At 37.5% G+C, this 18610-nt stretch overlaps 1 protein-coding gene across 3 annotated transcripts in view; it reads right to left on the bottom strand.

The window, feature by feature from the left end:
• Arhgap15 (Rho GTPase activating protein 15) overlaps positions 1 to 18610 on the bottom strand; it is a 602692-nt gene that overhangs the window by 123091 nt on the left and 460991 nt on the right. For all 3 annotated transcript variants that reach the window (XM_037204746.1, XM_028881759.2, XM_037204747.1), the window contains one exon: positions 11699 to 11833. In XM_037204746.1, the coding sequence (XP_037060641.1) occupies positions 11699 to 11833 (135 nt within the window). The remainder of the gene's footprint in view (positions 1 to 11698; positions 11834 to 18610) is intronic.

Below are 18610 nucleotides of genomic sequence, written 5' to 3'. Positions count from 1 at the left end.
AAAATATTAAAGCAGAATGAAGATATTCATATGCATCACTTGAGATAGTTGTACTGGAAGAGAGATGAATAATTATGGGCAGGAAGATCTCCCAAGATCCTACTATCCAAATTGTAGTATGTCAATAGGTTGACATAATAACATTAGCTAACATTTAGTGAACACTGTGTGCCAGAAACTGTAAAAAGTGAGTTAATACAATTAACATTTCACAAAATTATTTGAAAATCTCGGTAGGGACGTACCATTTTTTTCCATCAATTTTTATAGCCCCGAGAGAGAAAATTTTGTCCAAAATTTTAAAGGAAGTAAATTGTAGAGTCATAATTTGAATAGTGGTACAATGAGTGATGCAGGAGAAGCATTAGAAGATTTGGCTGAAAGGGAACATCTGAGCAGTGATATGGGGCAGTGGATTTTAACAAGGAATGAGCCACATTCAATGTGCCTTGAATATTTGAAGGAAAGCCATTGGCTCAAAGGGCTATCATGGGGCAGAAAAATGAAGTCAGAGAGCTTATGTGTAACCAGATAATAGAGGGCTTTCAATCTCTTACAAAGGTTTTAGCTTTTCCTCAAAATGAAATGAATCCAGTTACAGTAATTTGTTTATTTTTGTAATGGATAGGTTGAGGAAAAGTTACTGGACATGTAAGGGCGGTTCTTCTCCTGGTGATGGGAGGACACTCAGAGTTGCTGGTGGTGGGTGGAAGGTTGTGGAAGTTCCATGTGGTGGCCATAATTCAGTGTGAACTGAAGCATGTGAAATAAAGCAGGATGGAACAAAAGGCCACAAAACTTCAATTTCATCATGGTCTATTGAGGCAGTGAAACCCAGCCACCCAAGTACATCATTAGAGGAATTGGTCAAGTTAACTGTTTTCCACTGAGTACTAAGAAGAATTTTTGCACTTTGGTGAGCATTTTTGGTAGCATGTCTATGCAGTAGGGCAGGGGTGCTTAGAATCCAGACTCTGAAGGCTGCCTGGCTGATTGCTCAGCTTGAAACAATCATTGCTTTGAAAAAGTGACCCAAGGACATTGACGTGTAAAATAAGTAAAGGTTTTAAGAAAAACCAAAAAACTAGCATTAGACTTTCCAATGGAGTTGATGTATTGCTACTCAATTTTTGGGTCAAGGTCTGACTTTAAATCTGAATCACCTTCCAGTTTTACTTATAAAGGACTTTTATTAAGCTAAATTAAGTATATGGAAGTCCAGTTGTTTATTATCGAGTACTAAACCATTCCTACAAAGAGACACCTGTACAAGCCATTTGGCTCTAGTCAACTATAATTTTTACAATTTAATTATGAATATAATTAGGATGAGTTAAGAGACAGGCTAGGCATCAGCCATAAAATTTCCACTGTGCTTACACACAAGTACACACACACACACACACACACACACACACACACACACACACACACACAGAGGTAAATAAATAAATAAAACCCCTGAAGCCTGTGAGAATATTTGCTTTCAGTGAAAATTTTTAGAGGCATCAGTAAAATTTATTTTTACTTAATTTAAAACTTTCTTGAAAGTCTGTTGATCAAGAATATTTTTATACTGTATTATTTTTATGTCTTTGATTTCTTTACAGTGAGTCTTTAGAACCTTCTTTTACTTTCTCTGGTTTTAAAGCACTTTGTTATATCATCATTTGTCTAGCTACCACGTTAGCCAACTGTTCTCCAAGCTCTGCTTCTTTTCTCCCAAGGAATGTAATCACAAAGTTGATGATGCATTAGAAATAGCTTGACCAAAGGGCAAGATAAAGTCAAGAAAAGAAAATATTTGCAAATATACTTGACTGGTTTTTCTCCCCAATTACCTATTCAAAATACACTTTATCAGCAAAATGGCATGGTGACCATCCACGGCAAAGCCATGGAAACATATAATAGGTACTTTTGGTCATAGGGCAATGTCTTAAATCATTTTTATGTAAGGATGGTGGTATTGACATAGACATAGGTGTATGGGTTTTACTTAAGGAATACACATGGGAACACTCTACTTTTGGTGTCTGATTGGCTGAATTTTAACACTATTCAATCTTATGGGTGCCATTTCTTACAGTTTATTTTAATTGATTAAGTAGTTAATGTTTACAGAATCTAGGCATCAGGGTACACTGTGGTTGAATGCGCAAGTGAGGGCTTCTTTTAAGTTGAGGCCTGAACTGTAATGTAACATCATTTCTATCTCATTTTATTACTGTACTGCCTAACTGCTAACTGCTATAAATATACACACAACATACATATGTACATATGTATGCACACATTCACACACAAAATGAAAGCAATATATCAAATGACATAATAAGCACATATAATTATATACCTTGTATGTATATACATATGATTTATTTAGAGAAACTGAAAAATGAGACAAAAGGAATGATACAGGACCATAAGTTTGTTTGTTGCTGTTAGTTTTGAATTCATTTTGCCACAGCCTTATTTTGTAGTCCAAGATTGCCTCAAACTTGTCATCCTACTGCCTCAGCTTCCCAAACATAGGGATTCTAAAAGCACTCTCTGCTCAGCAGCATGAGATTTATTTGATTAAGAGGTTACCATTCATTTTATTTTCATGATGGAGAATAAGTGGGGAAAAAGTTATTAGTTTTACACGCAAATGGCAACTTTGAAAAGGTGTAATTCATTAAATTCATTATTGAAAACTCCATATGCTATCATGTGAGTGTGAAAGAGCTGAGATGAAGATGGCCACCAACTAAAATGACCAGTCCTGTGAGATCTGATATAGTCCAACCTCACAAGTATTAGTAGTATATCCTTTAGGTAAATGCACTAGGTGACCCCTCTCATTTACTGACAATTATGTAGTTTTACATCTATCTCAGTTCTGATGGTTATTTTGATTTGTGATAAGGCAGATAAAGTACATGAATTGATGAGGTATATCAGCATTTTGGACTTAAAAGTGTAGTGGGAGTTACTTTTTCAAACTAAGGGAAAATATGTTACAGTAGATGGAAAAAAGTGACCCTTTAATTACATCTATCTCTTAATTTGGGGGGCCTGTGAATATGTTATCTTATTAAGCTAAAGGAAATTTGCAGAGATATGACTAAGAATTGTCCAGCTGAGCTCCATCTAATCATGAGTACCCTCAGAAGTGGAAGATGGAAGCAGAGGCATGTTACAGGGGACTTATGTGGAAGGTGTCAGTGTGAGGTACTGGGAATACTCCATTAGCCATTGTTAGATGGAAAGGTGGGGGAAAGGGACACAATCCCAAAAATGGTCTCTTGAAGCTGGAGAAGGCATAAAGATGTATTTATCTTCGAATCTTCAGAAAGGAATGCAACATTGCCCACACTTTGATCTTAGTCCAGTGGGACCTAGGTTAGACTTTTGTCCTATTGGACATTAAGATGATATATTAGTACAATCTTAAACTTCTGTGTTTGAAATAGTAGGTTATGGCAGAAACAAGAAACTAGTATTCATGTAATGCAGAAAACAGTAGATTTAACTGGAGCAGAAGCAGTCTTCAGATGAGCACCTACAGAAATACTGAAAGCAGCCATTCTAGTATGAATGGTGATGACAAGAGGCTCTTTACACGGTAGAAATGAGACTAAAGGACATCATTTAAAAAAAAAAAAAAACATGAGGGAACTGGGAAAAGAACTTTGTGAGTAAAATGCTTGCCACACAAACATGAAGATGAATCCATTTAAAAAACTAGGCCTGGTGGTATACCTGTAATCATGGAGATGGCACGATGACAAGTATGTAGGTTTACAAGGAAAAATTTTATGCCCACGGAGGGACCATATTCCAATCAAGAAGTGCAAGCTCCTGAGGAATGGCCCAGAGGTTGTCCTCTGACCTTTACACATTTGCCATGTACACAAGCTCCCACATATGCGCAAGGAAGGAAAGAAGGGAGGGAGAGAGAGGGGAAAAGCAGAGGAAGAGGGGGGAAGGAAGAAGTGGAGGCATTAAAAATAAAGAGCAATGAAAAGAAAAGTAATTACAAACTCCAAGAAAAACATTAAAATGCCTACCTAATAAAATTATTGTTTAACTACGAAGGGAGTAAAAGATGGCAAAGTGCTGTGGGATGTTCTGTATGTCCTGTGGGAGTCTGTTCTTGGGTTCCTCGTGGCTTTACCCAGCAGGTCTGCATAGAGGATGATTAGGACCACGGGCCTGAGGGCAGGTGTCTGAGATGGTCTGCACTTGGCTGTGCTGGGGGATGGTCTGTATGTCAAGTTGCTCTGATTGGTCAATTAATAAAACCTGATTGGCTGCGGCTAGGCAGGAAGTATAGGCGGGACTAACAGAGAGGAGAAATAAAAGAACAGGAAGGCAGAAGGGGTCACTGCCTGCAGCAGCCGCCAGGACAAGGAAGATGTAAAGTACTGGTAAGCCACGAGCCATGTGGCAAGGTATAGGTCTGTGGGAATGGGTTAATTTAAGATATAAGAACAGTTAGCAAGAAGCCTGCCACAGCCATACAGTTTGAAGCAATATAAGTTTACTTGGTTGGGTCTGAGCGGCTGTGGGACTGGCGGGTGACAAAGATTTGTCCTGACTATGAGTCAGGCAGGAAAACTCTAGCTACAACAAAGCACTTAAGCAATTTTTGAAGAGTAACAACATGTATTGTATTTCATCAACTGAAGAATTTTCCTTGAGAAGAGACTGAGTTGGGAGAGAGAATGCCAAAGACACCTTTGCGTAGCCACCGTGAAGGTAGTCAACAATGCTTCTGGCACTGTAGCAGTGTAAATGTAAATATTGCTTATTATTTTTCTAATTGGACAAATCACTGCACTTACAGCAGCATATAAAACTTAAAGGATTCAATGCACCATTGTTCCCGTGAAAAGTGAGAGAGAAAGAAGAATGTACCGACCTTATAAAGGAAGTTATCAGATATTGCTCAATGTTAGTGAAGCAATAAATATGCTTTCAGCTTACTATTTAAACTTGAATTTAATGAGCATAAAGTGGAATGAGTTAACATTTTATATTACACGGTAAAGGATATTATTACCAATGGTTAATATATTAGAATATTATTATCAATGGTTGATATATTAGAAATATGATAACTAACTAAGAAAAAAATTAAAAGTGATTAAAAATCTACTAACAGGGACAAGGTTTCCTCTCATGAGCAAGCCTCTGGTAGTGTCTGAACATTTTCACCAAACTAAACTACTCTTTAGGGCTTTTTAATTTTGTTTTGTGTGTGTGTGTTATAATATAATATACACAAAATCACAGAAAAGAGAATGTTAATAACATTAAACTTGAAATAGTGCTTAGATGAAATAAAAATTATTTTATGTGTTTAAATGAATTCTAAATATGAATGAACCAGAAATTGATTGTAGCAATAAGAGAATGGAGTTTTAAAAATACACCCAGAGAAGATGATTTAAATATTGATACTTTTGATGCCATGTAATAAATAGAAACACTGCTTATTCTTGTGAAGTTCTGTTTTTATATCTAACTTAAAATTCCAATACTCAACATTTCTGACTCCTCACTTAATTCTGAATTCACTTAATATTTGAAACGGTCTCATCGTGCAGCCCTTAGTATCCTGGACCTTACTATGTAGACCAGGCTGGCTTCAAACTCTTCAAATTCTGACCACCGCTCCTACATGCCCCAGTGCTTGGATTAAAGGCATACACCATCACACCCAGGTAATGCTAAAATCCCCTTTAAAAAGAAGAAGGAATTAATTTTGTAAAGAATATTTTATGGTATACAGATTTTACAGAGACTAATATAATACACATCCATTGTCAACAGCTAGTTCATTACCACTCAAATCAGTGTGAAAAAGTAAGTTAGTACACAGGTTTTGGAGTTTGGAGTAGAATGTGAAGTCAAATTTTTGAGTTATATGAACTCAGGATTCCCCTAAGAATTAATTTCTTTTAAATTTGTTTTGATTTTCAGTGTGTGTTTGGGGGTTGAAATTTAAGAAGTTGATGGGAGGTGGAGAGGAGCTGGGAGGAGAGGAAATGATTAAAATATATAAAAATTTTAATCAATAACAAAGAATTAAAAAATCACATATAGAGCACCTACTACTCATATTGTAAGAAAAAAGTTAGTTTATTTAGTTTTCATAGAACCTTTATGAACTTGAAATTAATTTCCATGTGATCTCTCTACTCCATCACTAGTTCTGCTGTTATTCTGAGGATTAAGTGCAAGCACATCAGAAACGTCAGTGAACCTCTCTCCTCTCACTTACTTTTGCAAGATTACTGAGAAAATAAAGACAATAATACAGAAAAGAGACCACACATTGTCTTTTTCCCTTTGGATTTGTATTTTCATAATTAAACCATGGGGGTAGTCATAGATGGCGTATTTAAGTCTACTGTAAAGATCCAGAAGGGCCCCCAGCCTCTAACATAAGATCACACCATTTACCCTAGAACTGTATAGCACCATTTGTCTAACAGGCTCACAATTACAGGACTGATCATGCCTTCAGCACATCCTATTGCCAGGAAATCAAGTCTTTGCTGACAGTGGTTTAAATCCTTGTGAAAAGAAATGTGCTGCTAATTCAATTATACTGACCTTAGGTGCAGAATTTCATATCAATAGTTAGGTCATTTAGATTCTGAAATATAAAACCAAACCCAAGATGTTTGTTGTCCCGGTGAATGAGACAGGGGACCACTACAGCACTTGCAGTTTCTTGTAGAAAGAAACTGTATTAAATTGGTCCAAACAAAACTCTTTTTTTTTTTTTTTTTTTTTTTTTTTGGTTTTTCGAGACAGGGTTTCTCTGTGTAGCTTTGCGCCTTTCCTGGAGCTCACTTGGTAGCCCAGGCTGGCCTCGAACTCACAGAGATCCACCTGCCTCTGCCTCCCAAGTGCTGGGATTAAAGGCGTGCGTCACCACCGCCCGGCAAACAAAACTCTTTTAAAAAGCATTTTCTGTTTACTTTTCTTGGAATATCCAATGATGAATTTCAAACATATAATGAGAAATAAAATAACTCAAATAGTGCAAGCAGTCAGGTCAATTGTTTCTACTAGAAATAGCATTCTTCCTTCCATGCAAAGCATTCCAGTCAGATGTAAAATTCCATTTGGTCTATTCGCTTTGGGATTTTTCCATGAAAACACATCTCTCAGCTAGGGGCCAAATAAAAATGTTAAGTCTTCATAAACTGGATTTAGTAATAGTAAAAGACAAAATGGAAATAATGATATGACAACATGAACTGTGGCATTGATGGGAATGGTGTTTTGTCCACGCCTAACCAAATAGTAGAAACCATTTTAAGCATTTCTGCTAACACAAAATTAATTTAATGCAAAGAAATACCCCAAAGATGAAAGAGCTAACATATGAGTGAGGAAAATCAGAAATTCATCTGCCAGGAAGCCCCTAGCTCCTCCAAAGTGGAAGGGCAAAGACAGAAGGGTCTGAATCATAAGGTGGAGGCTGGGACTGGAGTGGTCCTGTCTACCAAAGCTGCATGCAGAAAGGCCACTGAAGCAGTGAGGTAGGTAACAGCAAAGGGTAAGGATAAACCATTATGTGGGCTGGACTTGGCCTCCCTCCTTGTCATGGATGTAAGATGTTATATGCTTGAACACATGATACCCAAACTACAGACAGGTTATGGACTTTGAGGAAGTAATGCCTAGCAGGGGAGGTAGGAAACTGGGAGGAGGCCTTGAAGGTTTTATATCTGATTTGATTTCAACTCAAGGTCTCTCTGCTTACTGGTTTGTACCCAGGTAGCCAGCCTGAGCTGTGTACTTCCATCACCATATACTCTGCCAAGTCTGCTCCACCTTGACGCACTACCTTCTACCCTTCATCCTTTATGGCTTCTGTCAGGCATTTGGTTAAAGAAATGAGAGCAGTAACCATCACACCCCTCTTCCTGCTGTTTCCTGCCAGTGGTTGGCCACTCTCTGCCATATCTGCTAGCTGCCAAGAATACCTATGAAATAGCTCTGCTTAGGGCCAATCCTATGATGGCACAGAACACAAGGAACAGCAGCGCAAGGATGTGTGGGCAATGGGGCCCAGACACAGCCAGCACATACAACACACTCTGGGTTTCCTGAAATGCTTTACCTCTTTTTGAAAAAAGTTAACTCTGCATGGATTTGGTGAACTTGTAACTATTATAGCTTCACAAAGCATTGCAACGTGAGCTCTGATGAAATCCAAGACTCTTCTATGCCACATAATTTTGGAAGCTTTTTTAAAGCTTAATTATGTCAAGTGTAGTAAATGTACCCTCTCTGGTGTGTATTCTCCCATACTGAAGATCAAAGTGACCACTTCCTTATACTGGAATGATATTTAAATTAGCATTACAATCTAGAGCTCACCCCAAGTTTATAACAAAGGACTGGGTGTATTGCTCAATGGCAGAGCAGTTAACTAGTATGCTCGAGGCCCTGTAAGATTTCTATTGCTGTGAAGAGACACCATGACCATGGCCACTCTTATGAAGGGAAAACATTTAATAGGGGTGTCTTATATTTTCAGAGGTTTAGTCCACTATCATTTTAGTGTGACATGGTGATGTGCAGGCAGATACAGTACTGGAGCAGGAGCTGAGAGTCCTTACATCTTTACTCATAGGCAACAGGAAGTGGTCTGAGACACTTGGTAGTATCTTGAGCATATATGAGATCTCAAAACCAGTCTGCACAGTGACACACTTCCTTCAACAAGACCACACCTACTCTAACAAGGCCTCACCTCCTAATAGTGCCACTCCCATTGGGGGCCACTTTCTTTCAAGCTACTACAGTTCATGTGTCTGGATTTGTGGAGTACTGCGGCATATTCTCAATCATTCTATCCTATGGCTTAGTCCCCATACATTGTAGATCACACAGTGACATTCTGGTATTCTTGGTTAGTTAAGGCAAGATTGCTGAGAATCTTAGTCTTATTGTCCTTCTATAAAAGTACCTTATAAACAATATAAATGTATACACCACAATTGTAGGTAGAAGCTAAGAAATCCAAGACCAAGACAATAGCATTGGGTGCTGAGGGCCCATTTTCTGCTGCAGCTGACAGTGATGTTTAGCTGTGTATTCAAATGATTAGAAGAGGTAAGGCATTTCTCTTGGTCTTGTTTTCTTTTTTTCTTTTTTCTTTTTTCTTTCTTTCTTTCTTTCTTTCTTTCTTTCTTTCTTTCTTTCTTTCTTTCTGTCTTTCTTTCTCCTTTTTTTTAACTTCTTTTAAAAAGTACACCATAAGCCAGGTGGAGGTGGTGCACACCTTTAATCCCAGCACTTGGGAGGCAGAGCCAGGTGCATCTATGTGAGTTCAAGGCCAGCCTGGTCTACAGAGCGAGATCTAGGACAGGCAGCAAAACTGCACAGAGAACCCCTGTCTCAGAAAACAACAAAAAACAAAACAAAACAAAACAAAAAGGTGCACCATAGCTTTCATATTTACTTATTTATTTATTTACATGTGTATGTGTGTCCTCATGAATGTGCCATGGTGTACGTGTGGAAGTCAGATGACAAATTGTGGGAGTCAGTTCTTTCCTTCCACCATATGGGTTCCAGTGATCAAATGCAAGTCTACAGGCTTGGTAGCAAGCAACTCTACCTACTGAGCTACATCACCATCACTAGGGCCTCTTTTATAAGAGGGTTAACTTTATCAGGAATGCTTTGCTCCATGACTCAATCACATAAAGGCCCCACCTCTCAGCACCATTACCTTGGGCTTGCAACATATGACTTTAATGAGACATATTCCATCTTTTCATTTTCATATTGCTTTCTCAGCACAGATCACCTGGAAAGCTACTGCCAGCATGTGTACAACATCTTGAATTTTTAAAAGGACGTTATTAAACATGCTCTTCTTTATTTGGACAATTACCTATTTTATAACTGTTTACAGCCACCCTTAAGAGCTTGCTGCCTGCCTTATCTTTTCTGTTCAGCTCTGATCATGCCTGTATTGCTGAAACTATGTCCAATTTGAGTTTAAGTCTAAAATATCCCAGACATCATCGTATTTCTTATAGAGATTCAAAGGACACATACTCATGAGCTCTGAGGGCCTGCTTTCCATATGCTTAGCCTATGGGAATAGCTTGCTAGTGTCTTTGGAATCATGTGAACTAAAGCAGATAGGAAGCTTCATTTTTTAGAATCTTATACACTACTCCCCACTCAGCAGATATGTAAGTATGTTTCTAGATGAGATAATTGCCACCAAAGAGTATAGAGGTCACATTATGACATAGATATTACTAAATATACACAATTAAAGATAGGAATCTGTACAAAAGTCTTTCAGATTTCCTCCCAGAATGCTGCTCTCTCAATGCATGTACATGTGTAAGCTAAGATAGAACTTCAGAGTGCACCGAATGAGATTCATGCTTATTCACTTTTTCTTCATTATTCCTCCTATAAGTTGTAGTTTAGAGAACTTGGGAACTATAAATCATTGCTCTTCAGAAGGGATAAGAACTCCAGGCTCACCTAAATCTTACTAGCTTAAATAATAGTCAGCCAACAAGACAATCTGAAATTGTGAGCAGGCTAGATGAGAGACTGAGAGAGAAACCCTTGTGTTCATCCAATCGATCTCATTTCACAAAGTTTTAAGAGTGTGAATGGGTTTTCCCAATGAAAAAGAGAATAAACGTGCCCATTGAAAGGCCGTTTTCCAGCACTGGCCCCCAACTCCTCATTCCCACTACTGGGAACCCTTCACACACAGCATCCACGATCAGACCTCCTAAGGAGAGCATTTCTTTCCTTGGAGATTTTTCTTGTTGGGACTTTAATTAAGCTCCTGCCAGGCTTGCAAGCTTTTTAATTTTACCTTTCTTTCTTCTTTCTTTCTCTTTCCTTCTTATATCAGCCTGCTTGCCAGGAGACGTTTTCCAAGCTGTCACAATTATAGTAAATGTGCCCTATGATATTAAATTTAGTGATATTCAAGTATTTGTTTTTCCAAGGATCTACAGCAAAAGTTTTCCTGCAGGAAAAGATGTTGTTCATTCACTCATTCATTCATGTCATTTTTACTTTAGATTGTGTATTACAAATGAGAGAATAAAACATCAGAAAAAGAAGCTTCATGGAGGGATGTAACTCATCGTCCGGTAATGTCACCCATTAAAAGAAATTTGCTGTCATTTAACATTACACACTGCTCAGAAAGCCAACTGTAATAGTTACTGCTGCTGGTGAGGGAACAAATGAGTGAGCCAAGAGAAGATGGTATTTCAGCTGATGGTTTAACACATATTTAATGAAACACAATATTTAATATATTTAGGTTCCTTTGAAAGACCTCTTTGTCTGCAAACAGTGCAATTCTGAAAATATAAAGGCAGGGGCTGGGAGTACAAGAGATGACCCCTTTAAAGCAGATTGCAGAAGAAGCTATTTTCATTTGTGAAAGCTTAAATTTGGTGGCCTTAAATAGATTTCTATCTTTTTTTTTCCAGTCTGAATAATTTTGGTTTTAAAGCTCAGATAATATTGCAGGGTGAGAAATAAAACAAGCCACCCAAATGATGAAACCTAAGGATAAAGATAGGAGCATGGGGCACATATTCTGTTTTCTGCCATCATGGTCAGTATCGATCTCATTATCGTTATTAGTTCTACCACACCCGGCTCCTTTCTGAGGCGTACTTACTGATTGCCTCCACAAAGCGCTCAAAGAGACTGTAAGGGAAGAGCGGTTCAGACAGCTCCCGGAAAAACATCTTCAGTGCTCCGGTGACGACGTGAATGTCCTCCCACTGGCCGTCATCCAAATCCAGCTTCTCTTCTGGGAAAACACGAGGAGAGATGGAACAACTGGTTTTAATGAAACAATTACAAGACACTAATTATTATGTTAATGTTTGCCTACTATCATCAGCAACCGTTAACAGCCTTCTGCACCTAGAGGTTTGGTGCTGTGCATGGATTTTTTTTTTTCTTCTCATTTTCTGTAGGAAGGGAACATTTTCAATGGAATGCCATCTGTAGGAATGCAGCTAACAAAAAAACAAGGGACACAAAGAGGCAGTACCATTGACACAGTATGTCAGATACAGTTATTCCCATAATGCATCAGTCTGAAAATTAGCATCACAGCTCAACATGATTCAAAGCTATTTGGTTTTGAGGCCGAGGGGCTAAGAGTTGCCAGCGATGGCTGGCTCAAGGGACCGGCCTGAAGGCCTTGCTGAGCCAACAGGAGACATATGCTAAACACGGCAACAGAAAACGAGTTATTGCTTTACATGTGTTAGCCTTGCTATGTACAAGGGAATAATGGCTAACACTTTTTTCTTTTTTTCTTTCTTCTTTTTTTTTTTCCTTGTCTAAATCTAAAGTCAGCAAGGAATAGAATATGGGAGAGAAAGAATATTAATTCCTTCTTACTGCCTCAGAAACATCTTTCTTCAGTTTTCATCTCAGTGAGGAAAATGTACCCAGCAACAATATTAGACAGACCCCTGTTGGCCTATGCAGGCTGTGCAAAGCTGCCAAAATGATAACGCGCTGAAGACAAACCACAAATGCTAACGAACTCTTTAGAAACAACAAAAATATTTACTTGGGAAGCCTGAGTGGGTTGCCACAGTGACACTGAAGAACTTAGGTGCCAAAGTGAATGTTCAGTAGCAAGGAAATGTGCTAGGTTATTATCACCTCCCCCTTTTACTCTCAAAAGGAAAATCTAGAATCATTCTTATACAATGAAGGGATGATTGTTGTCTAGAAGTGACATCTTTACATATAATTAAGACGAAGCAAGATACTATGACATTTCTGATGATCTATAGGATAAGCTACATAGAAAGGATGTTTTGATTCTGGGCTTAAAGGAGCAAAAGCTTATCGGCTACAATATGGAATTAACTGAAAATCCAAGAATCCTGGTAAAAACTTACAGGTATTTGGTTAACTGGAAATTTTTTCATTATTTTGATGATGACTGAGCTCACAGTCACATGCCCCCACAGTGTGAGTTCTACAAATGCCAAGGAGCATTTTACACCCCCCCCCCAAAAAAAAAGAAAAGAAAAGAAAAAAGAAAAGCTGAGAACTGTCACTGTAGGGATTCTCTGCAGGAGCTGTTTTGTTAATAGTGTTCATATCCTCTTAAAAATATTAGCTCACATCACTATCAGATCTTTTTTTTTTTAATGGACTATAATTTTCAGGGCTTGTAAGTGATGTTCCTGCTCAGTAGTGTGTTTTCAAAAAAGGAGGATGAGGTGGATCTGTTTATATCAGAGGGACTCTTTCCCTCTTCGTTTCAATCATAGTTCCTACCTCCATCATAACACACTAATATGACCCACAACTAAATCAGCAGAGGAGACCTTCTCTCTGCCCTGCAATCATTTTGATTGATTGTATTTCAACAATTAGTCTTTTATTTGCCTGCACACTATTGAAATAGACCGACAGCATCTTAGCAGGCCAGCTTTAAACAGTCAACTGTTAACAATAGCATCAAAAAGGAAGACCTGATGGGGGTTACTGTCACTTTAAAGAACGGGGTTTTCACATTGTTGAAATCTGTCAGATATTTTGAAATGTCCCTCTCACTATGGTGCCACACCCCCTGCGTGCCCTTATAATAAAATTGGTTTTACTCCTGATTAAATCATTTTCTCCCTACCCACTACCATACTTCTCATAATGGACCTGTGCGCTCTACAGCTGGTGTTCTTCCCATGGTACCAATTCTTACTTTATCTTTTAAGCACTTTGCTGCTAAGATCTCATGCAGAGTGCTTATGTTTTGTTAAGAGCTTCATTCTTAGAGAAATAGTTTAACACATGTTCTAAAAATGTTGTACAACTTATTGCTTAAAACACATTTAGAAAATGTATCAGTACTGTAGCTTTGGCACTGAACTTGAAGTGGAAACCTCAACATACACACACGCAGGCAAACACATGCACACAACTTCCAAACTTTATTAGAAAAGTAAAACATGAAATGCATTGTGCTGAGTAGATTAGAGACTGCTAATGGAAAATGTTCAGAGTCAAAAGAAGCATGTTCGTATTGAGCAAAAAGCCAACAAGAATAACAAATGACTATTTAAATTGAGGAAAATGCCATTCATGTAAGCCAATTTCATGTACATATATGTGAAAAGGAAGCATTTCAGTATGCAGAAAAAGAGTATGTCAATTGGTGAGTGCCACTTCATTATGTCTGCTTAAAAGCCTGAAGATGTACTATTGTTAATTTGTGTCACTTATACACTAAAATTCCTAATATAGATCTAGATATCAGTATTAGTCATTTTAAGAAAAATAATTATAGTTTATAACCTTCAAGAAGTAGCTCAAATAAAAAAATATGGCAAGAGTTGACATTAGTCATTTGAAATATGCTAACAAATTTTTATATCCAGCATTTCATAATCAGATCACTTGCAATCCAGAGGGTCTCAAGGTAGAGCTTTCAAGGCCATGGTGGTTCATTTAAACATATAATTATGCCCAAATAGCCTGCCATCTCACAAAATCAGCCTGTTCTCAAGAAAAATTAATCATAACCCTTTCCTGGTATTGACAAGCATATATTCAAATACAAATACAAAAAATATTCATAGAATTATTTGTATTATTTCTAACTGGACTTTCCTCTTTTCCAAAAATGTAAGGCTTATCAACAGTGGCCATGCTTCATGAGGAAGGATGATCTTCCTTATGGGGCTGCCTTTGCATTCTGATATGTAGAGGTAACATCCCTGGCCTTGACCCACTAGAGACGAGCTACATTTCCCAGGGTTGACTATAGAAAATGTTGTCAGACATACCAAGTGTCTTCTGGGGCTCCAAACCCTTCCTGGTTGGCAGGACTATAATGGAGGCTGAGGGTCTATGGATACTCCTCTACAAGCAGTGCTTATGAAATTTACCTCATGTGGACAAGGATCCATAGAACTATCTGTATGTAGATACTATGATTTCCCTAATATGAACTTTAGAGTTGGTACTTTGTTTTTATTAAAATTATTGTTACTATGTGTGGGAGAGGGAGAAAGGTGGGTAAACACATATGATGGCATGTATTTGGAGGTCAGAGGACTACTGTGGGAATTGGTTCTCTCTTTCTGCTGCAGGTTTGGGCAATCAAACTCAGGTCATGAGGATTGTATGGCAAGCACCCACTGAACCATCTTATCAGCACAGTAATTCTTAATTACTAAAAAAATCAAAACTTTTTATATAACAAAATTCATATAAATATATTCAAGGTGTTTACAACAAAAATAATAACTGAAAATATGTAGCACTTAACTTACAGGACACTATGCTTTACATTTTGCAATTAGATATAATTTAATATAAGTAGGTAATACAATGAAGTAGATTTGTTGTTGGCATGATATCCATTTTATAGAGAGGATAAAAGGGGTGGGAGTAGCTTAAGGAATTTTCTTAGGAGTGACAGGTAGTTCACTGAGATAAGGAGCCACTACATCCCCACCATGTTTAAAATCACTGTACTTGTACATATTTCATCTGGCAGAAGAGAAAAGGCAAATAATTAGTGTGAAGTGCTAGGAGACTGACCTGACTTTCAGAATGGTGGTTTTTGCATTTTATTCCCAAGTGTCTTATTTGAGACTGTGCTTTTATCTACAAACTAACTCCAATATTTAGTAATTTCCCAATCATTGAGAGGCTATGAGCAGATACAAAACAAACTAGTCATAAAAAGAAACAGCATTATGAAACAGTCAGAGATGAAACAGATTATTATATGATGAGGTGTTGAAGAAACATGGTAGAGTGGAAAACAAATTATATGGATATATAAAACATCTTTTTTAGGCCTGATTCACCACTGATACATTTTATGTCTATTCATTTATTTGTGAAATGAAGATGGTTAGAGAGACAAATGCTGCTTGCTATCGATGGAGAGAGTGTATACAGCATTTTGAAGTTATAAAGAAAAAAACATCCAAATTACAACTATGATGAGCAAGGTAAATAAAGGCTTATAGGCAAAATACATAAAGGATGAAGGCAATGAAAACACTGAGTGAACGTTATGAACCATACTAATCGGTTTAGATAAATTATTTCAGTGTGATATGGCTTTCCATACAGGGTCAACAGCAACTTTACACACTGGAAACTAATGCTGGAAAAAAGTCTCATTGACTCAAGGTATCTCATATCCCTACTCAAAATCTGTCCTGGCTTCTCTCGGCCCTTTACTCAAGATATTTTAAATACATCTTAGTCAATGCTTATAAAACATAAAATATAATTCAGGTACGTTAAGATCAAGAGTCCAAATACTATGAGAGTTTCATGAGATCATTATTATCTTAAAAAACTGTTTTATTCTAACAAGGCTGTTTTGAAATGCCTCTCTGTGAAGGAGTCTTAGTATATTTTATCTATTTTTAGGAAAAAAAAATATTTGTGGATGCCAAAAAAGTAAGGGCAACTTTCCTTATGGCAGAGATTTATAGATGGATCTCTGATGACCATTGATGGGCAATTGCAGCTGCCAAAGAAGAAGGAGCACTTAAGTATCATTGTCGGTTTATTCACCAACTTCCTGCTACACGTTTATATATAGTTCTATAGATAAATCAAAGCAGAAGTTGCTGTATCAGGTCTGAGTTTAACTAAACTGTTTTTACCTAATTTTGGTTAAAATGTGGACTTGGAGAACTAGAATTTTTTAACTAGAACAGAATACTTACACAACCGTAAAGGGACACTTCTTTGCTCATTTAAAAATCAAATGTCCCTTTTTTCACCCTTTACTTTGTAATGTTTCCATGACATTTTCAAAAGATCTTTCAAACTTTTACTTTACTATCATAATAGAAAAGGGGAAAAATCCAGATTATGGAAAGAATAGCTCTGATTTCATTAATGCAGCAGTAAGAACAGAATACACTGTGAACATGTCATCAAGGATGCAGCATCTGCACCGAGTGCCAAGGACCACAGCACAGCCACATCTTTATTGAGAATGCCTGCTGCATGCATGAATGTCACATTGTAGATGCCAGAGAGGGTGAATCTATATATAATATTTGGCTACAAAATAAAACTAAAAGGTTAGATATTAGAGTGGATAAAATGGCACTGTTTGTCTGTAAATATACAGCTTCTATTTAGGTCATTGTATTTGAAGGACTAGATCAAGGGGAAGTCAGTTGAGTCACTGATGTGAACCTCTCCTGTGATCTACTCAGAATGACAGTTTGATCTGATTTCTGGTGGCTTAGACAGGGTCAAAATACTGATATAAACTCTATGCCAAAGCAGTGCCCTCCTATGCTGTTGTAGTAGAAGCCCCTTTCTACCACACACTGGCTATAGCATGAGAATGCACTGAGGACATTATCTTAGAAAACTAGGCCAGTTGGCCAGTTAATTTGTTTGTTCACTTAATTTTTATTATGCAAACAGGGACTGAGCACAGACTGGATGCTAGTCACTATGTTGTGTGCTTTAGAAAGCTGCAGCTGGCAGACTGCCTTATGTTCCTCAAAGGAGAGGGTTTTACCAGGTGCTCAGAACCATTGCTAAAGTGAGAATTGACCAAGTTCTAACATTTCACATCTTATATCTATCCTTTATATCACACTCCGCTGACCTTGAAGACCAGTAGGACAAACTCAGTCAACAAACATACCACTATCAAATGTACATGATGCTACAGGCTGAATCCTCAAACTTACATATTTTTGTACTGTAGGCCTCATGCCTATATTTCAGAATATAACAATTTGGAGACAAGTCTTTTAAGGAAGTAATAAAAATATAAGGTCACATGGACTCCAAACACTATGACAATCCAATATGAGTAGTGTCCTTATAACAAGGGACTGAAACATACTTAGGGGAAGACCAGGAGACATTGGATGCCAGAGATGCCAAAGGGGATGGATATATCTATATAATAAACATCAAGGATAGATGCTTTGGATGACGACAACCTGGTCTTGTTTAAAACTCAGATTTCTAGAACTTTGAAGTAAATTACTGTGATGTAAGCCACCCAGTCAGTGGAAGTTTTGTAGCCCAAGCTAACTACTAGAACTGCTGAAGGTTTTACATAGTGAAAGACAATGTTGTGTTCCTAGATTACATCCTCAAACAAGGGCTATGTCACACTTGTGAAATACAGGATAAAGCTGATTAGATTATTCCAGATGAATGATATAAAATTTATATTTTAAGAAATAATTTGAAGCCACAATTCAAAATTGCTTGCCTATTTCACCACAACCTAACTGTAAATATATACAATACACTTCAGGATGCCAAGGAATAAAATACAATTGCCATTTTCTTACTCAGCCCTTTTCCCACAAATGCATTTATTAGAGCAGAAATACATTGCTTCTCCTGAAAGTGAAGTCTTAACTACTAAAGAACAGTTAAGATTGTGTAAAAAAATTTACCAAGCCAAGCCAAGAGTCTATGGCCATGGCATCTACCAAAAAAGAAGGAAGAAATTAGTTTCAGATGTGAAATTTCTGTACTCCAAATCCCCCAAAACTTTTCATCCCTCCTAATTTATGACAAAAATTCCCAGTAAACTGCT

This window comes from Peromyscus leucopus, chromosome 4 (genome assembly GCF_004664715.2).
Source record: "Peromyscus leucopus breed LL Stock chromosome 4, UCI_PerLeu_2.1, whole genome shotgun sequence".
Taxonomy (NCBI): Eukaryota; Metazoa; Chordata; class Mammalia; order Rodentia; family Cricetidae; genus Peromyscus; species Peromyscus leucopus.
The sequence above is the reverse complement of the archived record's forward strand: the minus strand, read 5'-3'. Positions and strand labels throughout refer to the sequence as shown.